Source organism: Electrophorus electricus, chromosome 5 (genome assembly GCF_013358815.1).
Source record: "Electrophorus electricus isolate fEleEle1 chromosome 5, fEleEle1.pri, whole genome shotgun sequence".
NCBI lineage: Eukaryota > Metazoa > Chordata > Actinopteri > Gymnotiformes > Gymnotidae > Electrophorus > Electrophorus electricus.
The window spans coordinates 14,744,916-14,768,367 of NC_049539.1; the positions used below are offsets into that span (position 1 = coordinate 14,744,916).

Here is a 23,452-nt window from a genome sequence, read left to right on the forward strand (position 1 = left end):
TGCAACACAAATCCTAAGAAAATACTACAGACTGGTCTACTGGTGTCAGCTGCATTAACCATTTAAAGATTATATATTAGATGCCTGTATCTGCTAAATGTAACAGTCTTAACAGATTTAAAGAGGTATGGGATCCATGTTTACTTTTGTTTTTTATGTCTGTTGTTTTTTAGTATATCAGTTAAAAATTCTAAAGCATGAATTATCTTTTCAATTGAGAACACTTGAGTAACCGTGAAATGAAAAGTCTCTAAATCTAAATACAAACAAGACATGCAAACATGGGCATTTCTAGACCAGCTGTAGTACTGGTGTGCACACACAGAATTAAGTGGGCACAGTCCAACTACTGTTTGCCAGTCATTCATAGGGGCAGAATTGTGTGTGTCTGTCTTCCCTGTGTTCCAGGTTTTGCTTCTGACTCTCTAGTCTTCCCCATCTTGATCCATACCAGGTGTTCCAGTGAGCAGAGGACCAAATAAAATGAAGAAAAGGGGAGGAAGGGCTCATCTTAGGGCTCATTAAAGCAGATATTGCCATTGTTAGTGTTTTGACTTGTTTCTGAATTTTGCTATTGCTTGGATTTGTGCGTATTACTTTGGCTTCTCCCTTTGATTTACGGTTCACGTTGTCCCTTATTGGCTTGTTTGTAATATATGTCTCTTATCTCTTGTATATATTGTCCTGTATATGGTAGTTACACACTGGTGATGGGGAGTGGCTGCTGTTTTGTTTGGGTGTGGATTGATTTCTGTTTATACCAGTATAGTCAGTGTAGTCATTGTACATTTCTTTTTGCAGCTTAGTCAGTTGTCTTTTTGTTTGTAGTGTGGTTTTGTTTGTCGTGCTGGCCTGGGCCACTCCTGACATTATTGCACTAGTTTCTTGTAAACCAAAACTTGTAAATACACTTGTCATTTGCTGCCAACCTGTTTGTCCTGTTTGCATTCCATTATTACTGCTGTTACACTCAATGCCTATGTTACAGCCTCCCAGCCTAGACAAGGTCGTAACGTTTCAAAGTGTCCACTCTATGTTGCTCCTTCAACTTCTGTGTTTCTCGCTCATGGCTTCTGCCTGGTCTGCATCTGCTTTCACACTTTCTCTCTTCTTTTTCACTCATATTGCCTTCCCTGCTCCTTTTCCAAGTGCTCTCACTTCTGCCACAAGAAGAAGTTCATTTTTGTTGTGTTATAACTTGCATTTCATTTGAATATTGTTACATGTAAGGTGAAATAATTTGAGACTTTAAACTACATGTGAATTATGTGATTTTGTTTTGACATCACTGCACGCAAGCTAGATAACACAGGCTTGCAAAATGAACAGTTTACTGGTTATAGTTCTCATTTTAGAAGCTTGTTCTCTAGCAGTACACCCTTTTGCTAACATAACCTGTACTACCTTGAACAGCAACTGAAACCAACTCACAAAGTGTTAATCGCTCAACCGTGTGGAAAGATGCTGAGTCATCGGAATCGTAGTACCTGTAGCGCATTCACGTGGTGCTATTGTTTGTGTTCTACTCAACAATCCAGGTCAAAACGTAAACATGTTTCCAGGGAAACACAATGATCATGATTACAGTGAACCATTAGTGGGGCATGTGTCCCATGACTTTGGCCATCTTCTGTGCCCCACATGCAAGCGCCACAGGGAGCCTGATCCACGCCAACACCAGCCCTCTCCCTAGTTACAGTTATATATCACATCTAAATGTTTGACCTCTCTTAGCCTACCATGACAACCATGGTGAACTAGGCTACTAGTTCATGATTTCTACAGTCCACTCAAAAACACATTTTTTGTGTTTGCCATTCGCAAGTTTTTTAAGACATTGTAGAGTTTGCACTGCTATTGACCTTCAACTTTTTTCACTATTTAATGTTACAATTACCTAATTATACAATTAATGATAACCCATACACCGATTTTACCTTATAAACAGTTAATGTCAAATAGACTCAAAATTCCTTCCTGAATATGTCCTGACATGAGCTCTGATATGTATTTTCTTATAGTTTTCTGAGATCCTAAAACCATCTTGAAATTAAGCTGCTTCAGTTAAACCTGTTACAAACAATACTCGTATGCTCACGTGGTCAGATTATTTTTAAAATGATTACATCTGTAGCTCAGAGGCACTACCACAACAAAACAGCAAAATTAAACCAAAGAAAAAAATTAATAATGAGAGCATTTTTCCCCAAAGCAAACAGTGTCAGTAGACTTAAATTCTACTCCCAGGCTATGTTCAATGCAAATGTCAACATAGTTCCCTCATGTATCAAACAGACATATTTCTGGCTTTATTGTTTTAAAGGGGTAATCATGTCTACTAGCATAAACCAGTAAAGATGATAGTTTTGCAATTGCCTGAAGTGATAAATGCAAAATAAGAGTTGGATTCCGGGACTGGAGGTGTGGGTAAGGTCAAAATTCACAGGACCTTTTCAGTAGTAGTAAATTTTTGTTGTTGTTGCTAACTTTTTACATTTTTTTAATGTAAAAATTTTTACATTGCCCTTGTTATTTCCTCGCGACCTAATTTTTTTAAAGCAAGATCTGATGACTATGAGACAGGCCCAAGTCAGGTTGAAAGAGTCTGAAATCACAGAGAGGATCAGCTGGAGGTTTAGGTTTCATGATATCAAGGCTGAAACGAGGGTGAAAGTCTCTCGTTAAATTACAGCACTCTCAGAAAGGTACATTACTTGCTGGTTTACGTAAACGACTTAAATTTTGACTTGCATGTTTTCTGTGCAGATTGTTGCTGGCTGAAACGCTGTGAAATGATTTTGCATGTGGTGCTACAAGCGTTTTCCGGTAGGCGGCAGAAGAACACCTTCTGCTATTCAGCTATAATAAACGGAGACAAACGAAGAAGCCGTTCAGCTAACCAAACAAACGCGGGTCAGCGGTTAGTAGAAGCATCGCGAAATACCCTACGGAAAGAGTGGGGCAAGTAAGTTACAATTTACCATTTCCTAAAGTTTGCTATTTCCGAACTGTTTTTATACCATCGGTATATCATAATGTTATCATTTATGTTTGGAAATTGTAGCTGTTTTTTTTTTTGTTTACAAGCCCCTGCTCGATTGATAACATCGCTTGTAAAGCTAATAGGCTCGTTATTCTACCCAACTCGATAAATTAGGTTGTTAACATTAAAGCTACCTATTATTGTGTTAGGCTGTGCAGTCTAAATTCGTTTTCATCAGTTCGTAGGTAAAGGATAGTTCATGTTTACATTACAAGGGCCATTCCACCGAATGGGTGACATTTTCATGTTGAACTCTTCCAAACTAAATTTTATTTTAGGTTTGTTGTTGTTGTTGTTGTTGTTGTTGTTGTTCTAACACTGACTCTAATAACACATGTTTACACATTCAAAATGTGTTTTGGTAAATCTCAGGCATTTTTATTTCAGTTTTTACAAGCTTTTTTAAGTGGAAGATGGTTGAATTTTTGGCAGTCCTGTCTTGTTTCTGACCTGTCATTTAAAATCTTGTTTAAAAGTATGTCAACTATTTCCTTTTTCTTCTCCTCCAGAAAGTGTATTTTGAAGAAATTATTGCTTACATATTTAAATAAATGACATTTGTGACTAAAAATGACTTTAAACACACAATAAATAAGTAATATTTTTCTAACCAGTTTCCTTTTAAATGAGACATAAACTGCACATTTATAAAATGTTTATCATGTTATGTATTAAAACAATTGGCTAAATGATGGACAAACATAATTTTAAAAAAGGTGGTTTACCTTTATTTTTTTTAGCATAACACTATTTAGTAACAGGAATGAACACTAACGCATGCGTGTGTGTGTGTGTGTGTGTGTGTGTGTGTGTGTGTGTGTGTGTGTGTGTGTGTGTGTGTGTGTGTGTGTGTGTGTGTGAGAGAGAGAGAGAAATCTCTGTATTGAAAGGATATGATGGGTGATTGTACTTTTCTTCCTGCCTGACTCTAGGTTCTTCCTGTATTTATGTTCCTTCTCTAAACAATTCTCTCTCCTCTCTGGGTCAGTATCATATAAAGAGCTATAGTGCCACTGTTTCTCTGCATGGCTCCATGTATTCACATTTATAAAACTAATCTTAAACATCAACAACTTCAGTCATTTCATATGTCAAAAATATTAGGTGTATAGTGTTATATTGAGTAATATTAACACTAGTAGATCAATAAGGCAGAAAGCAACTCATTCCTGTTACTCTTTACATGAGCAACAGGGCTGAGGTTTTAGCACATAGTTAGCAAATACAGTTAATATAGCCACATGCTGTCCATGATAATCACATGAGGTCTCTGAGCACCTTATAGCAATTTACCAAAAAGTCATATCACACTTATCACATATGTAAGTGTCACATACTCTTGATGTTGACTTTTATGCTGGAATGAGGATATGATTTGGTAGAAATTACAAAGCAATTTGGATAGTCACTTTGGATAAGGGCAACTGCCATGAGCTATCGTAGCCTTAGGAGTTCAGGAAGTGCAAGAGAGGACAGTCTACTAACTGTGGTGGGACTAGGTCAAAGTTCACTAAAGACTTTTTAAAATCTTAATATCAGTGGCAGCAGTAGCAATAGAAGGCTTGTCTAAACAGTCATATGTCTATAGCTATTAACAATGAGGATCTTTGTTTTTGTTTTCTCTTTGTAGAAATGCAGTCGGCAGTCAAACACAGTCTCCACTCTGAGAGTGAAGCAGCCATCAATAAGCTAATCAACATCAAGCTAACTGCATCCTACACCCACGTCTCTCTGGTGTGTTCCATGCGTCCCCTTCTACGCCCACGTCTCTCTGGTGTGTGTTCCACGTATCCCATCTCTCATGCCTCTCAGTACTGACACCAGTGTTATTTACTGCCTACTACTTATCAGGAGCAGCTCTGTTTTGCTAAGGTGTAAAGTCATGAACAATCTCTTTATAGATGGTGTGTAAACATGTCATTGTCATTCTCTCTTTCCCTGTCTCTATCAGGGCATGTATTCCGACAGGCATGACGTGGCTTTACCCAACTTCTCTCGCTTTTTTCTGGAGCTGTCAGAGAAGGAGAGGGAGCAAGCGGAGAGTCTGCTGGAGTATCAAAACTTGAGGGGTGGAAGAGTCCTTCTTCAGAACATCGCAGTCAGTCAGCTTTTGACTTTGCGTGCGTGTGCGCGAGCATGTGCGTGTGTGTGCACGCACACAAGTGCGTCTACTACTTGCTCTAGGGAAGGCAGCAGCTGCAGTTATATGCACAATTAATCTAAAAAAATGGCCCCCTCCATTACCCATGTGACAGTATAGAAAGGATTACTCTATAGTTTGGACTACGCAACTACAATTTAGCATTCAAAAATATGCCAAAGAGCAGGCTTCTTTTCTTTCCCCTGATATGACATCTGATAAGACAATGGAGGCATTAATCTGAAATGATCGACAGTAGCTTAGTGGTTTTGAACTCTCCAATGCGATTTGACGCTTACTCAGTGCCCTCCCCTTCCTTGTGTTGCCTTGAGCTTCCTTCTTGAAACAAGCACTGGGCTGCCTTGGATTTTGATGAGGTAAATGGATGAGGTAAATGTGTTGGTAAATATGTTTTAGTTTAGCTAACAACAGAAGAGTAATTAATTAACATTGACTACTATATTGATTATTGTCTTGGCAATAATGTGGTTGACTGCAGCCCGGTTACTATTGCTAAACCTTTACGACTCGTGTGCAGATGTAAAATCAGGAACGTTTCAGACTTTCAAACTAAAACCTTTTTTTGTTTGTTTTTGTTTTTGTTTTTGTTTGCTTTATAAATGGACCTTGTTGGCTGTAAGTTAGGTGCCACAGATTGCCCTAGATCTCTGCTGAACTATCAGCTAGGTAGCTAATGTTGGTGACCTGCCTTCAGCAGAAACTCTTTGCTGCAGCATCCTTGTGATATTGGAATTGTTTCTTCTAAATTTATCATAAATTAAAAAAAACAAACAAAAAAAACCCCCACAACTCTACTGCTACCACAACAGCTTTATTTTCCCCAATCATCCTCCAAGAATGATGTGTTTTGAGGATCCTTTGCATGGTGTTCAGTGGTGATTACTGATGTTCAGTATGCCTCCGACATGCTCTAATATGGATAACTAAAATATGCAGTTTGACAACATTGTGGTTCTATTATGCTGCCACATAATTTGCATTCTTTAGAGTGATGATCAGAAATATCAGTTAATTTCTCTCTTTTAGAAACCAAGCCGTGAGGATTGGAAAGGCGGTCTGGACGCGTTTTCTTTCTCTTTAGAATACCAAAAATCTCTCAACAACTCTCTGCAGGATGTTCACCACATAGCAAGTACACACACCGACCCCCATGTGAGTTTTTATTTTTTCACGTGTGGATAAATTCATAGGTTAAAACACAAAGTAGGTTCCAAAATAGGTTAAGGTGTTATTAGATACTGCAGTGATTCCGAGGAGTTATGGGTTCTAGATGGACCTTGTTGGTTTTGAGAACACTAATGAGAACTTTTGATCACCTCCCCTTCTAGCTGTGTGACTTCTTGTAGAGCCACTTCCTGCTGGACAGCCATGAGACCATTAAGAAACTTGGGGACCACATTAGCATCTTAATGCGCCTCAGATCCAGCGAACCCAATGGCCAAATGGGAGAATACCTGTTTGACAGACACACACTGTGAACAGGTCACCGCCTTCCTCCGCAAACATTCAATTACTTCAGTTGATGGGACATCTGCTACCAGCATTCCTTGGTAAACAAAACATGACCTTTTGGTTTTCCAGATCTCTCTCTCAATCTGAAACTCGAGTAGCACATCAGTATAATCCTGGAATTAAGAGACTCACCTTAAAGGCAAGATGAAGGCATCAAATCCTTATCCTCCCTTACAAGTGAAATACAATCATGTGGGGTAGAATAAGAACAGGATCATCCCTTAATCGTTTCTCAGATACCTCAAATTCCTATGGCAATGGAGTTTCAAACAGTGGTGCTAGGAGTTAGTATGACAGGTCAGGAACAGGAACAACTTGTCATTTGTTGTTTGACTGCCATTTTATTTTTATTGAAAAACTTGTTTTCAAAAATTGTATCTGCTCATTTCAAATTGAACATTGGTATTGTTTGTTGTGGTTGAAGATGTGAAATAAAATAAAATAATAGTCAAATTTACAGTATGTGGTGGTTTTTAATGTGGAACATTTTGTAAACTTGATTTGCAATGCTTAATTTTCTTCCCTGCACAACCTTTTTGTTTTTTCACCCCACAAGTTACCCAGACCTTACCTAACTCAACACTTTATCCAGAGAAACGTCTCTTTAACAGTTGCATCTCCCACTTATCTGAAGGAAAATGTCTTTTTTGTTTGTTTGTTTCCATTTTGTGCTAGGATGTCATCTTGGAGCAGAGAGGGAGCTTTGCTTAGGCTCTACTCCAATTTTCACGGTGTCATCTTTGCATTTTGTTGTAAAAATTATGACCAGACTAAAACTTTCAACTGCAGTCACAGAGATAAACAGTAGATTTGCACATGATTGGCTGTTTGTATGTTTTGACCGCTCCTGTCCATTTTTTGGGGGGGGGGTGTAATTGTGTGTGTTTGTGTATTTGTCAATCATTTGCTTTGTGTTTTGGGAAGAAGAAATGCAAGGAAGGTAAATGGATCCAGAAATATTGCTGTTTTTACTTTCATTAAGTGCTGATTTACAGTTAAACGCAAGTCCATCGACTGCCAAATGTAGGTTAATTAAGTTTGTGGATCAAAAACTTCATGTTGACCGTATGCTTTGTACGATTAGTTTCTGTTTCTCACTGGTCAATATGTTCACTATAAAGCATCCTGTGATGAGAGGTTCTCTATAAGTGTAAATAATAGTTTGTGATATAACTAAATGAACAAATAAGGCAGGGCAAGTGAAATGGATAATTTCTGCATGGAGGCACCTGACTATAAAATGACTGACTGACTGTCAGAAAACTAATGGAAAACAGGAGCTGCAAATTAGTTTTAGCTATATTTCCTATGTATGTTATTTAAAAATATAGGAGACTGGTGCATTAATACTCTCAATCCACATTTATATACATTTTATGGCTCAGTTTTGAAGACTCAGATTAAGTTTGAGATTAAAGCAAATTTCAAATGGTGAGTCAACATTGGTATTTAGTCCAAGATTAGTCTTAGTCCATGTTTTAAAAGATATTATTAAATGTAATCTATTCTAAAACTATAAAAGAAAAATCTTATGATTTAGGGTACTACAGATTCTATTCTTAACTGGATTACAATAAATGCCAATTAACATCACTGGGTGATTATGGCTATGGGACATTGAGGATCAGGAATGTATCTACCTTTCAGGTTTCTATTACTCTAGCCTATTCTAGGCTAATAAAGAATTATTAAAAAATGTAATTATGTAAAATAATGAATGTCGTTACTTGTGGCCATTGGTTAATTAAAAAAGAAAAAAAAGATTTAAAAAGTATTTTCCATGATGTTATGTTTGTCAAGTTGTGCCAATAATATCAGAGCTCATAGCACCAGTCCTTAAGTGTCCTCTAAAGACAGTGGAGATAAGATTAGAACTTTGGGCCACTACAGCAAATGCTGAGTCATTGTCTGAACTGTAGAAATGTAAGTTGTATTACTGAATATCTAATTGGGCAGCCATTGTATGATCTTTGAATTATATATAGCCTTCAAAGACCATATAACAGAAAAGGTTTTTTCCATGCAAGAATCTACAGTAGAATTGAATGCATGGAGGATATTACACATCAGTATATTCCTAAATATGTGCCTTACTGGCAATATTTGAAGCTAACAGTTACAAAATCTTTGGAAAGTTGAAGCACTCTATTGCTTTATTTAGATTAGACTTTTCCATTATTAGTCTTCATGAGTTGATAGTCAGAGAAGGCCCTCCAAGACTTTAATCATCCTGGAATAAAACACGGTCTCTACTGTAGACCTCCAGTGGCGTTGTGCTTGTGCAACAGAGGTGCAGACAGACCATGGAAGACAGACCATGACCGTTTGGGAATAATGAACAACAGGAGGACACACCAACGTTTTAGGCCTCTGTAGTGAAGTTAACCAGTGGTTACAAAACAGTGCTGGACTGCAAATTGTTGAAATATTTAATCTGGAAGCACTTCTTTTGGCATTGTTTTACCACTTTTTTTGTTGCAAAAATCTACATATCAGTGGAATCTGATACAATATCACCATTCTATTTTGTTCCATTTATTTTAAAGGATGTAGTTGCATTGGGTTTAATGAGGAATTTTAACAAACAATGTGGGAGCCTGCTCTTATCAGTAATCTACATTTAAATATAGTCCATTTCCCATAATTTGTTCAAATATATGTTTACAGACCTTGTAAAACACCCAATGCTATATTTAAACTTGCACACCCCTATAATCCCACACAAACATGCATAGCTGACATGAACCTTAAATATGTCTTACTGGAAACACCTAATAGCCAACTCTTGAAAAGCATAACTGGTAATTTAGATTTGGATTATCAAAGAAGAGAGACAAACTAAAAAAACATATGTGATATTGATTAATAAATATTTATAAAGGTTGTTCCACACAAGTGATCAGGGAGCAGATTGTCCAATAAGATGCCTGTCTGCATCTAAGCCAACACCAGGCTCCTTGAGTCAGATGGAAGCATACCAGTGAAGGCTTGTAAGATTCTTGTCTGGGTATCAATTTATTTGAATTCCAAACCCTGCAGTGTACTTATCAAATGTTCATGTTAGCATAAAGACATACAATGTAAAACAATGTAAACTCTTTCTCCTTTGTGTCAGTGTCGAATAATTCCTATTTAAAGTTTACAGTGTGATCCTCAACATCAAAATTAGTGAACATCATGAAAATCAATCATTTACATCTCTTCATTTCTCTGTATCTCCATGTCTCTCTTCTTCTTCTTCTTCTTCCTCTTTATTCTCTGTCACTATCCCTTTCTTCTCTTTCTTGTGGTACTCCCCGTAAATTCCTGTTAAAGCCTCAGCAGCCTCTAGAGACATTTTCAGCTTCCCCACCACATTCTGATCATCATCCATACTGATAACTACGAGAGAGAAAGAGAGAAAGAGTTCATGATGGTTAATGTGACATTTTGTTGTGGTAAATACCATCATCTGCACTTATCAGTAACTTTATTAGGAACACCCGTACACCTGCGCAGTCAGCCAATCACGTGGCAGCAGTACAAGGCATAAAAACATACAAACAGCTGAATGTTTACAACAAGCACTGGAATGCCGTAGAGTGGGGATATGATCTGAACGGCTTTGACTGTAGCATGGATGTTAATCCTAAAGGGCTGGCTTGAGTGTTTGAAAAACTGTTGTGTTTGTGTGTAGGCTGCTCTAATGTTTAGACAGAATAGACTGAAAAACATAAACAAAATCACATCCAGTGATTCAGTTCTGTGGGAGGAAATGAAAATTGCCAGATTGGTCCAAAATGACAGTAAGATTATAACACAAATAACCACTCTTTAAATAATAATAATAATAATAATAATAATAATGTGCCATGTCACAAATAACAATTAATCTCAAGATGGTTCCAAGAATATGACATTAAGTTCAGTGTCCTTCAATGGCAACCTTAATCACCAGATGTGAATACAACAGAGTGCTTTCAGATAGACTAGTTGAGAATCACCACATGAACATGTATCAGACAAATTACATAATGAAATAATTTTAACATGGCTAAAAATTTCAAAAAATGTTTCCAACACTTTGTGGAACCTATGCCATGAAGAACTAAGGTTGTTCTGACTTTAAATGGGGGTCCTACCCAGTATTGGTATTATTATTAGGATTCCTAATAAAGTTGACCTTTGAGGGTTTAATGTTGCTTTATGATTTGCAGTTTCCTTCATGATCAATAAAGTGTTATCTCTAAAAAGTCATTGCAAACCTACTGTCAATTTGCCGTTCGATTACATCATTTCCCGTAAGAAGAAGTTCCTGCAAGTCCAGGTAGGCGTGGCCAACATCCTCACATTCATCTTCTTCATTCAGTGGCTCACTGACCACAGTGAACTTTAACCTGAGTGATTTGCAAGAAAGCACAAATCTCTTCTACTGATATATTCTGGATTATTTGTTATTGCCTACTTCTGTACACACAAATGACGTCTTTACAACCTTTTTTGTTTTTTTTGTATATCAGACCCCATCACACATAGTAGAATCAATGTAGAACCAGTCTCTTCCTACCTGCCCTGATTGGGGTCAGTCCCTTCCAGCATAGTATAGAGGTAATGCCTCAAAGGAATTGCCTCCATGGTGTCCACATGTATAACTGAAAGACAGGGACAACACATCAGAATATCAGAAACATCAGACAATGCTTTGCCGCATTCAGAGATTGCTTGGGCTGCAGATCGTACTCCTTTTAGTGAGGAAGAGTTGCTGTTGGGAACGCTTCTGCATCCGTAGCAGGTATCTCAGGGTCAGTGGCGTTGCACTGCACGGTCAGTGGCCTTGACCTGCAGGCCTCTACTTAGTGTATGTGAAGGCTAAACTAGCCATCACCTGCAGAGGGGTACCTGTTGCTTCTACATTCAATGTTTTGTTTGTGCTTTGTCAATGAAGAAAGTAAAAGATGTGTTCATACCAGAACGCCAGATTATTGCTGTAAAATGGACAGGATTTTTTCCTCTAGACTCATAGTGCACACATCAGGCTGCCTAACGTTTGTACATTCACAAACAAAGGTGTCTATGGTAATCAAGGTTCCTGGGACATTGATAGATAGTTCAGAGGGGCTTAGAGCTGGGACAGACCAAGATGTGACTGAGTGGTGTGTTTTTTGTAAAAATTTATGAAATCACATCTTTAATTAATTCGGTTAGCTTTCTTTATGTTTCTCTCAACAACAACTTTACCAGTTTGGGAGGATGAAGTGGGTAGCTCGTTGAGTGTGTATGAAGTCTGCCAGCATATCTTTGAGATTTGTTACATAGCCATGTGCACCAAACTGATTGTTAACCTAACGGACTAATTTCATGTTTGATAGTGATGGAAGGGAGAGGGACCCTTCAATGTCTTCCTCTTTACTGAGAACAAAGTCGGAAGCATCTTCAGAAAACAAGTAGCTTGGAATGGCACAGCTCAGACTTGAACCTGAATACCAGCTGTCGAGCACATATCTGCACCACTATTTACAGGGTTCAGCCTTGAGTCTTCTTGTGGTTCTTCAGTAGAAGAGCAGTCAGTAGAGAAGTGTGCTGTCTGTGCTGAGGCTCATGCACAGGACCCATTTCATAACAGCTTTAGCCCGATGGTGGCTATGGTGGAGTAATGATATATGCGCCATACTGAAAGCATCTGTTATGTCCCCCCAAAGTATATGCTAAACAAAGCAACCAGTTGTATGGGTTACTAGTAGTCCATGAAAGTCCATGAAAGAAAAATGGGAAAGAATCAGGAAATGCAATAGCTGTTCCCTGAAGAAGAGAATCAGTGAATACATTTTCACTGTAATAGAACAGCTACCTTTAGTAAAGTTATAATGTATTTCCTCCCCCTTGGTTGGTTTCCGTAGAGACATGGGGGTCTCAGTGGTTTCCATAGGAACACCCAAAAGTCGGTATTCTACATAGACTTGCTGCACTGATGGATCCAAAGCAACACTGGACGATGGGTCAAACAAAAGGGACAAAATCTCCACTCTAAGTCTGTCCTCCTGAAAGACACAATAAAATACAAATTATTAGCCTCACAATGATAGTCACTGAATCCAGCTTGTGTTAACTTTAGTTAATGAAAAGTGTATTTTACATAAATGTTAAAACATTTTACTAATACTAACAATATAGTAAAGTCAAAAGTATTTTGTTATTTGGTATTTTCACTTATCTAATAGATTACAAATTACAGATTGTGATTCATAAGTATTTTAATATAATAAAATGAAATTTTCTTACTGGCAAATTGTGCAAAACAAAAATGTTCAGGAATACTAGAAAAGTGGGGATCTATCTGAAAAGAATTGGGGGAGGTTTACTTGAACATTTAATACAGTGACATTTAAATCCCCCTCCAAGGCTTTTCTGTACCTTATTGGCAGGTTTTAGTGATGGGGGGATTATAATATCACTCCCACTTGAAGTTCCTGATTCTGCTGACTCAGACATATCACTGTCATTTCCAGTTCCTTAGATGAAGACACAAAAATAGGATCAGTACATATACCTCATTGTTAAACATTCTGCAATTAGTGAACTAATCCATGTATAAAAGCAACCTTTAGCACACCTCTCACCGTTAGACTGAAGCTTTTTTTCCTCCTCTTCCTCCTCCTCTTCCTCATCCCCATGTTCCACTGGCTTTACATCCTTCAAATGGGACATTTTGTGGGAAATTGAATTCATTTATGGAATAGTATTCAGTCCAAACTGTTTTTGTCAGAAGCACTGCTGCCTCTTTCTCTTACTTGTACTCTTGAAAGGTTTCTGGTACTCCTTTGCTGTCTGCTTTTTGATACTGGCAGTTGAAAGACTGAAACACAGTCAGATGATCTGGTAAGCATGGCCAGTACCTGATTAAATAACTTAATCTAAATGGTTTGGTAACAAGTTAGAAACGTTTGCCAAACCATTTCGTGGTGCTCTCAGCTGGATCGACTTGGGCGTAGAAACCTGAGGTTTTGGTGATCTTTCAGGTCTATGGATTTTGATTGGTGGAGGGGAGGGCTGTGTCTAAAATAAGACATTTTGCTAAATTATGTGATGTGTATGATGGGATCAATGTTAAATATTTGCATGACAAAATATACATTATCTTTACCTGGTCTTTGCCATTTTTGAAAGGACCCAACTTCAGCTGAAACCAAACCAATATGCAGTAAAGAATGACAGAATAAGAAAGAAAAAAATCTGAACAGGGTTCCATCTCATTTTTATCACAAGAGCAAAATAATTGAGCCTTCTTCCCTAATGCATTATGGCACAAGTTATGCTTCGCAAGTGTTGCTTGTCTGTAACCTTCCAGGTAGGCCAATCAACAAACAGATAGGCAGACACACATCCAAACATACAAACCCACCCTGGGCTTAGCAGTCGGCCTCTGTGACTCTTCTGTTTCATCAGCTCTCTTGTCTAGCCTCTGTCTATTCCTGATGGCTCTCTCCATTTCAGCTGGTCTGGAAGGCATCTGGTTAAAACCAGGGGACTGGAAAGGATATCTCCAATGGAGCTGCACCCTCACCATGCCTCTAGGGCTCCCTGCAGGGTCCCTTAGGACATAATCACCTGATTAGACAAAAGTTTCCTTTAGCTCAATAATTAATGCAAGCATATATATAAATATATTGAAAAGCTCTGAGTTCATTTGGAATTACTAATTTGTTTTTAATTATACATTTTGTAGGTGTAGAAATTATAGTTGCCATGTACACTTTGTGTTAGCCACCCTTTGACTGCATATCTACTGTTGGCTGGATATTTTGGAGTGGCAGAGCCCTGTCAACCCAGCAGTGACATTACAGCAACTGAAGTAAAAAACACCAGCAACATTGCTGTTACAGTCATGCCAGTGCGACATTCTTAATCATGCTACTATGATGTTAGAATCTGTCGCACTGTTGCATCAAGAATTGTCAACCAAACAAATAATGTCAGCAACTAACCAGTAAGGAAGAAAGGAAAGGATGGCTGACCACAGCAACAAGCATCCTGCAATCTACATGCATATGTTTAGACCCAAAAAAGGCACCTAATACCTAATGAAGTCACCAAAGAGTGTATTTATCAATTACGAGTTTCTAATAATGTGTGTGGTGGGTGTATAATTGTATTATTGCAGCTTTAGTTGTGCTTCCTCTTACCTTTGATTGGTCTGCCAGCTGCTAGAGCTCGGAGTGGGATTGGTGTCTTGGCCAGGTAAGTAGGAGGAGTCTGGCCTTCACTGTCATCAAACACATACAGCCATAGGCTGCCCCTCTTCAGGTATTCCATCAGATCTGCTGTAGCTGCTAACGGGTAGGTGGCCGAGTCTGCAAACACAGGGTCTGCACAGCATGGCACTATAGGAGTGGAGTGAGGAGGTAGATCATACAGGTGATAGGTTAAATAAGCATCAGGAAGAAGTCCTGGCCAGCGTGCACTGAGGCCTATGCAGCGTTCCAATACCACCACCAGCTCATTTGGTATCCTTCCACCAAAGTCATATAACTCCTGAGTCTGAAAAAAAAAGCAAGAACTGATGGAAATGTATTTTATTTAGTTAGATTACTGACCAACATATTCAATATTTACTTGACAAACTAGTTTAACAGTGTGTTTTTACCAAAGCCATTGGTTTCCATGAAAACTGTTTTTCATAAACATGTGAACAAACTGAATCATTGCATTTTTTGCTATGATAAAAATACTGGGATTTCCATAACAGCTACAATGTCTACACACATAGAGTAAATGTTACACTGCTGTGAGTCTTTACTTTTGACTGTATGTGACTCCAGTCCAGAGCTTTTTGTATGGGCCATTTTTCAGTCATTCCATCTTTGCCTCTGTCTCTTGGTTCCACCTGAGGGTACAGACAAACCCTGAACTCCAGGGCCCCTATTATCACTTCCTCAGATCCTGTGCAGTAAAAATGACCAAATCAGTGCAGAGCTATACCACAGCTGGTTTCCTAATAGAAAGAGCCAACAGAAGTATTTAGCAACACTTCCAGCATGCTCCACTGTGCTCTTATGCATTGGTCTTCAGCAATTCTGCAATGCACAGTTTAGTGTTTTCCCTTCTATAATGCATATCACTTAACCCATCAGTTAATTACCAAAAGGAGCTTAGACAAGGAGCTTAGACACCTACTGAACTGTACAGAACTGTACCCCCCATGAAGGACTGCTCTAATGCTTACCAGCGTTTTGGAAGGGTTACTCCCATTGCCCCAGTGTTTCACTAACCTGTGATGTTGGCTGTGCCTTTCACTTGTTCTCCTCTCCGCTGTAGTGCCCCCATCAGGGAGATTCTTGCTCTGCCCCAGGTTATAAATCGCACCCCTCCTAGAGCCTGATGGAGTTCAGCATGTACAGAAGCCCCGTGGTGCCCAAGCTTGGTGAGGTCATGACCAGTTAGGGCATAACAAGATGTAAAGCCATAATTTGGCTGTGTCCCTGAAGCCAGAGGTGTTGAGTGCACCTCAAAGTCAAGGCATGCATAGGTGCAAAACGTCACAAGCTCGTGGCAATCCCCAGAATCTGTCTGAGCCATGAATCTCAGTCCAGTAGGGGTGAAGGTGACTCCTATTAGATGGATTTCAAGCAAGAATTCTCCCTCTTGCAGATTGCTGAAGATGTTCTCCTCCTCTGTCTTCTGGACTAACTCCTCATCCATCCCTGTCCATGTGTACTGCTGTGGTATGGTCCACTTATAACCTCCAGGCTTGTAGGCAATGTCTTTTAGTTGAGCTGATATAATACAATATAGGGAAAGGTACACCACTGAGAAAAACAGACTCTTAATATAAATGTCACATTCGTCTACGGTCCAGTCCTCACAGACTCTCAGGCAATCCACATTTTTACTCTATGGCAGCTCCCTGCACAAGTATACTGGGTGTTTAGAGCTCTTGATTGCTTAATTGAGGTGCATTGGGATCTGGGACGGAGCAAAAAATCTGGATCATCTAAGGATTTGCACGGACTGATTTGAGAAATAATTCAATGGCTGCCGATCTGCTTATTGTGGCTATTACCTTGTAAGTTGTTGATTTGAAGAGCCCTGCTTTTTAACAATTTGTCTTTTTCAGTGGCCCACTTTTTGTTCTGTGCTCTTTCCCTTTCAGTTCTCTCCAATACAGTTTTCAGCTCAGCCTGTTAATAATGGAATTGCCTTCTGTGTTAATATTACTGTTTATATAGTAGGTAGAATAGTAGTGACTGTTAATTATGATTGTTTGGAGGTTACCTGCAGATCACCACTGAGATGATATTGTATTTGCAGCAAGTCTCGAGTTTTCTGCAGCTCAAGTACTGTTTCTGCCTGTGCGGCCTGTAGAGCAACCAGCTCGCGATGTGAGTCCTCCACTTTCCCATCAACCCCCAGAAAACATAGCACCTCACAACTCTCCTGCCTCAGTCTGAAAGCCTGAAATAAAGAGAAGGAGGGAGAGAGAGAGAGAGAGAGAGAGAGAGAGAGAGAGAGAGAGAGATGTAAAAGTTTCTGTGCAGGCAGGTTTATTCTTTATACCTTTATTCTCTGGCATACTAATCTTACAACTAACCTTAATTTGCATCAGAGTTTCACTGAGGTCTTCTGCACTCATATCAAATTCCTGTAAGATATGGGAGTGAGGAAGTGAAAATAAAGGTTAATGTTAGGCTATTAAACAAAGCACACCATTTTAACTCTAATTTATAAATCACATCAGTCCAACTTTTACTTTTGTCACACTGTCCAGTCTGTCTTTCAGAGATGCCACTTCCTGTCTATAATGAAGCACTTCCTTTTCCAGGTGGTCATGTGTTTCTCTGAGAGCAGTAGTCATGGCTATATGAGAAAACAGTTAAACCATTAACAGTATTACAACAAAGTCTATCCATTATCTAACATCCTAAGCTATATTCTCATGTCTTACCCCTGTCCCCTGCTCTCTCCTCTTGAACTTCTTCATACTCCTGTTTTAACCTCTCTTTCTCCTGCTCCAACTTCTCTCTCTCTCGCCTCTCCCCCTGCAAGTGCTCCTCGAGCCTTTGTATGCCAGCTCTCAGCTTCTCTTCTCTCAGTGACTCACTCACATTTCTGTCATGTTCATGGTCTTCCTGATGGCACCGAGCAGACAGAGTGCTGTGGTGGAAATCAGATGAGTACATCATCTGGTTGCATTTTGACCTGCCCAGAAAAGCTACCACTGAAGACAACGACATGTTTATAAATTTCAAACTACATAGTCCATAGATTTACTTCAATATGCTGCTTACTACTGCAAAACATGGAGGAAGTGCATAGATCTGTTGGAGTCAAATTGGCTTACTCAGCCTGTCAGAAAGCTCAGGAAAGAGCTGGAATTTGGTAAGTGTGGGATGCTCCAGCATAACCCACCTCTGCAGAAGAGCATCATAGCTTTTCTTCAGGAGATTTTTCTCCCCTTCAAGATGTGAGACCCTCTCCTGAAACTAAGACAGAGAAAAGGCCAGAAATGGCTACGATATTATAAATTATTGAAATTTTTTTTATTACATTATTATAATAAACTTCATGTGACAAGCATGCATTTAGAGGCTCAAATGCTGCGCATAGTTTATTTGAGAAGAAACCCAGAACTTTCTAATGTAAAAGTGACATAACTGTAGCACCTCCTCTAGTTCTTGAAGTGAGAGAGTGGTAGTACTGAGTTGACCCTCGAGTGTCAGCACTCTGTACTTCTCCTGTTTCAGCTGCTCGCTCAGCTCCTCCACCTTTCCCAGCAAAGCCTCTTGGCTCTCTCGAAGAGACTTCTGACCCTATGGCACAAAATAAGAGTTCAGTAGTAAAATCAGAGTTTCACTAGTTTCAGTGCAAGTGTAGTGCTCTTTAGGCCTTAAAAATGAGTACTGCTGACTGAAACAGGGTTCATATGAGCAACTCTGCTTAATTCTTCAGGGCACTTGGAGTTACAGTACATAAGCAGAGTGTGGTGTTATACTGCTAGAAAGTGGATGAATCACTAGAGTTAATGGCACAAATTAGAGCCAGGGGTTGTGCATGTGCAACTGTTGTGTCTGCATAAGTGCGTGAAGAATGTAGGTTATTAAACACACCTCCTCCAGCTGGGTCTCATATGCCTAATGGAAAAGAACAGCAAGGGAAAAACAGGGGAACATGAGTTAAAAATGTCCTGTACTGACTCATGTTACTATGAGCTTTGAACTGGTTCTTTTTCTTAGAATTTAGATGATAACAAATATATAGTATATTCTTTTAATGTATAATATAATGTAATAATAATTATGATATAATAGAGAGATAAAGTAGTGAATAAAGAAGCTAAAAATAAATCCAAAGTTTGTTTTTGACCATGTGATTTCTAAATTGTCATGCAACTTAACTCTTGTAGAATGGTGAACTTCTCCTGAACAACCACAAGGGCGGTGCTCTTTTCAGATAGCTGTTTCTGCAGTCTGATCAGATCTATATTGTCCTTTATGGTAAGCCTGTAAACAATATACAGGAGAGCAGTTACTCATATGTGCATGTAATCATATATGATTACTGCTCTAGATAGCTGCATTTGGATGAATTTGTGTCAAACATTTAGCTTTTTTTTTGCTTACATTTTTTTTTTTTAAGCCTGAATTCACAGCACTAGAATTAAAAAAAAACTCTTTGTATAAAAGAGCTGTATAAAAGCAAATTATAATTAGTTTTCTTGATCTAGGTCATGATCCTGCACTATTTCCCCTTAATTTTAATTTGTTTCAGTGGCAAAGATTAAAAGCGCCTGAACATGTACAGCCTTCTCTATACCTGTGTCCATTGGCTTGCTGTCTATGCAGTTCTTTAATGGTGTGTTCTAGCTCTTTCTCTTTCTCTTTAAGGGTTTCTCTGAGGGACTGATTGGCATGCTCAAGCTCTTGGACCCTCATGTGCTGTGTTTCTGAAATGCTAGACCTGCTAACAGAGAGGAGAGGAGAGGGGAGGAGAGGAGAGGAGAGGAGAGGAGAGGAGAGGAGAGGAGAGGATTGGAAAGGAGAGGAGAGGAGAGGGGAGGAGAGGAGTGGAAAGGAGAGGAGAGGAGTGGAAAGGAGAGGAGAGGAGAGGATTGGAAAGGAGAGGAGAGGAGTGGAAAGGAGAGGGGAGGAGAGGAGTGGAAAGGAGAGGAGAGGAGTGGAAAGGAGAGGAGAGGAGAGGATTGGAAAGGAGAGGAGAGGAGAGGATTGGAAAGGAGAGGAGAGGAGAGGGGAGGAGAGGAGTGGAAAGGAGAGGAGAGGAGAGGATTGGAAAGGAGAGGAGAGGAGAGGAGTGGAGAGACACTGTAAATATACAAGAGATAAAAGCAATAGAAAAAGCTACATTTCAACCTGAAACTGAACAGCCAGTAAGGACTATAAGATTTAACATTATAATACATTTTGAACGTTAAAAGTGAAAATAAACAGACTATCTTACACTCATTTTTGTCTTTTGAGTAAGGTGAGAGAGTACAGTTTATTACGGCATGCTAGCACATTACATAAATGTATATCACCAAAGTTATAGGCAAAAGCCAGACTTTAGAGGATAGCACTGCTTCTCAAAGGTTCAACCTGATTACACTCCATTTGGTGCCATTGCTCCAGAAATCATAACATAACAATATGAACTGATAGAAAAACCTTTTATGCATGCTAATAATATTTTCATGAGTGAGACTGGAGATCAAAACCAAGACCTGAATGAAATATACCTATTCTAAAGTCATGTTTGCTCTAACCAAATCAAAGGTGAAAATCAGGTTGATGGCAATTTAAAAAATTTAAAAATTGGTGGTCATTTTACTTCACTTAGCAAATAACATGGACCACAATGATGTTCCCTTCTTATTAAATCATTTATCATCTCTATATAATATACTGATATTATACTGATTGTTCTGTCTGTAATAGTGATGAGTTATACTTGAGTCTATATGGGGCCTTGTGGAAATGGTACATGGGATATAGTGTTTGGAAATCAAGAATAATTAAATGATACTGCTAATTTAATAGTAATTACATTTCATCAGTTTCATTAGTAAAGAGCATTGAAGGGTTAAATAAACTACCAAAAGTACTGTTTGCTACAAGCTTGAGGAGTGTATGCCTGTATACACAGAAAAGAATAACAGAGAGGAGAAACAAAAGGAGGTTGGGTGGGCGAGAAGATATTACTGTAAATATGTAGGTAACTTGTACATAAAATAAGTTAAAACAATACAGTTGCAGATTTTGAAATGCTGCCTGTCATCTGTACCTAGCCATTAACAAATGTAGAAAGCTAGACACACTTACAGTTTCTCAATCCCTCGGCTGTCTTCCAGGGAGCTGTGGGTGCAGCAAGCAGGTGCAGTCTGGGCCAGGCGTCTGGCCCCGCCCTCTCCCTCTAGACCCCGCCCTAAAAGGCAATGGGGGAAGACACCAGGTCAAGCTCTATCCTGGTAAAACCATTCTGAGTTTTCACATTCTTTTGTACTTCCAGGTTAGCTTGTCTTGACCCCAATCAGGAATACTTGTCTACCAGGTTTACATTTGGCAAAATCGCTTCTTCTCAAGGTATTTATCATGAGAAGCACAATGTAGACACCTGTATTATATCATCTCTCACATACCTGATCACTGTGAATCTGGTTTGGGATTTTGAGAACCTGCTTGGGTTTTCTAAACAGTGTACTGGATGCCCTCTGTGTTTTGTATATACTGTACCATGTAATATATATACTGATGACTTTATTATTTATCTTGAATATAATGAGTCTTGCACAGTATATGTTTATATCTGAGGTTAGCTAAGTGCATTCTGTTATATGTATATTGACTAGAATTGAATTATATTGAATTAAATTGAATTGGATTGAATTAAATCAGGAACTACCCATTGTTTAGTTAGTGATTAGTGTTTTTAAAACAGGAATGACAACAAAATCAACAGAAATCAAATAAGAGACCACAGTAGTAAAGAAAGACTGACAGTGATGCATCCATGAGAAACATAAATAATTGGCAGCAGACCCAGAGAGTACTGTAGAAACACAGAGAGAGGCAAGTTTCAGACAAAGTACAGCAGGGTTAATTCAGTGGAATGGTCTTTCTCACCAGTGCGCGGTCTGTGGGGGGCTTGTCCACACAGGCTCAGGATCTGCTGTCTGGCTGCACAGAGCTTGCCGTGCAGCATCTCCTTCTGGCACTCCAGAGTAGCTACACGAGCCTCCAGCTCCTCAATTGCTTCATCTGTGTCAGCACCGCGTCGTGCTGAGCCAGGCTGCCCATACCTCAGCTTCAGGAGCCTAGTGGACAGCCTTGCACACCAGTGTGGAGAGAAGGGTTTCTGGGTTCCCGATTTCGTGTTTGGTTGAAGGATTTTGTGTGTATGTATGCATGTGTGTGTGTCTTTGTTCTCTGAGATATGAGGTATCTGAACATGTGTTCTGTCCTAACATGCTAGAGTGCCTGAGTGTGTTTTACCTGCGCAGTTTCTGTTCTTGTGTACGAGTGTGTTGTTTGAGGAGCATGTTCTCCTCCTGCAGACGGAGACACTGCTCCTCAAGCTGCTCCCTTGGGATCCTGAACACAAGCTGCCGATCTGAGAAAGAGGAGAGAGAAAGTGAGAGAAAGGGATGAAAGGGAGAGGTAGGGAGGGATAGAGAGAGGGAAGGTGAGAGAGAGGGATAGGGTGAGAGAGAGTGAGAGTGAGAGAGGGAGAAAGATATGGGGAAGCATATCAGTGGGAATTCACCTTATAATAAATTCTGAATTACAAAACCCTTTTTCTTTCCTTCTCATTCAGATTTTGTACTGAGTTATTTACCTTTAATTTTCAGCACCTGTGGCTGTCTTCTCCAGGATCTAATGTTTTGTTCTGAGATTTGGGACAAAGTCACATATTCAGAGACTTACATGCATTTACTTCAGTGTAAATACAGAGCGCAAATGTATGCATGAGTGTCTGGAGAAACACACACACACACACACACACACACCTTGTGTGACAAGCATGGATCCTCCTCTTGGGCCCACATCCCTCACTGGAAGGTCCCCAGCTGTCTCATCCACATTCAGCGACATTTTGACTGTTTGTCAGAATGCAGATAAACTAGTATCTCATATGATAAGAGGTTCTTTTTAAAAGAGTCTTCACAGGGAGACTAGGAATAAGACAAATCCTTAGAGTGAATAGTGCATCAGTAACTCACAGAAGCACTTTCAGCTAAACGTTTCACTAAACCTTGTTCAGCATGGTCTCCATTTCCATTTTTCCTATATCTAGAGGTAAAACATTGACCTGGTTTCTCTTTATGAACCATTGCCACATTTAAACCATTCTATCCATTTAAGCTTTATTTGCTCCAATTTATTGAACAAAGCAGGTAGGGATGTCAAACATGGAAGACTGGAGTAGGGACAAGGAGGGAAAAGGATAATTTTTTATTTTATTCTTACCCTTGAAGAAAGTGCTCCTGTCGTTTAAAAAAGAGAATGATAAGATGGATGTTAATGGGGTGGTGGTGTCATCTGTCCGCTTGCTTTTTAGTCACTTGCCTGGTCCCTTCCATCAGTTCCATCAATCTGTGTCTCTCCCTTGGTCAAACCTGCTCCTTTTTGTCTTCCTCTCTGTTTGCTGCATTTTCAGTTCATTGTACGTGAGTCTTCTAGTCTTCTCTCAGTTTAAAGCAGAGTAGTAAATCTCCTTGGAAGATGCTTTCATTGACCCCATTCTAATCTACTTAATAATCTCTCTCTCTC

The 23,452-nt window shown here is 39.3% G+C and overlaps 2 protein-coding genes across 3 annotated transcripts; one reads left to right on the forward strand and one right to left on the reverse strand.

Moving 5' to 3' along the window:
* Positions 1 to 2,880: 2,880 nt before the first annotated feature.
* zgc:56095 (uncharacterized protein LOC406286 homolog) lies at positions 2,881 to 6,591 on the forward strand. Of its 2 annotated transcripts, XM_035526662.1 has the most exons (6): positions 2,881 to 2,965; positions 3,976 to 4,026; positions 4,674 to 4,777; positions 4,995 to 5,141; positions 6,231 to 6,356; positions 6,533 to 6,591. In XM_035526662.1, the coding sequence occupies exons 3-6, from the start codon at positions 4,676 to 4,678 to the stop codon at positions 6,548 to 6,550; spliced, it is 393 nt and encodes a 130-aa protein (XP_035382555.1). In that variant the 5' UTR covers positions 2,881 to 2,965; positions 3,976 to 4,026; positions 4,674 to 4,675; the 3' UTR covers positions 6,551 to 6,591. The 2 variants fall into 2 exon arrangements, 1 of the variants encoding a protein (XP_035382555.1); XR_004776123.1 differs by lacking the exons at positions 3,976 to 4,026; positions 6,231 to 6,356; positions 6,533 to 6,591 and having other exon boundaries at positions 4,674 to 4,817; positions 4,995 to 5,079.
* A 3,327-nt stretch (positions 6,592 to 9,918) lies between these two features.
* Positions 9,919 to 22,774, reverse strand: rpgrip1 (RPGR interacting protein 1). The gene is made up of 29 exons (XM_035526466.1): positions 22,690 to 22,774; positions 22,518 to 22,568; positions 22,175 to 22,292; positions 21,806 to 22,008; positions 21,005 to 21,107; positions 20,802 to 20,816; positions 19,503 to 19,649; positions 19,086 to 19,189; positions 18,797 to 18,822; positions 18,353 to 18,499; positions 18,099 to 18,172; positions 17,635 to 17,843; positions 17,440 to 17,546; positions 17,281 to 17,331; positions 16,965 to 17,144; positions 16,753 to 16,870; positions 15,962 to 16,465; positions 15,490 to 15,632; positions 14,876 to 15,230; positions 14,095 to 14,300; positions 13,837 to 13,872; positions 13,646 to 13,748; positions 13,484 to 13,548; positions 13,313 to 13,385; positions 13,107 to 13,204; positions 12,544 to 12,733; positions 11,263 to 11,347; positions 10,965 to 11,092; positions 9,919 to 10,097 (listed from the first exon to the last, which is right to left on the reverse strand). The coding sequence occupies exons 1-29, from the start codon at positions 22,772 to 22,774 to the stop codon at positions 9,919 to 9,921; spliced, it is 3,903 nt and encodes a 1,300-aa protein (XP_035382359.1).
* Positions 22,775 to 23,452: the final 678 nt, after the last annotated feature.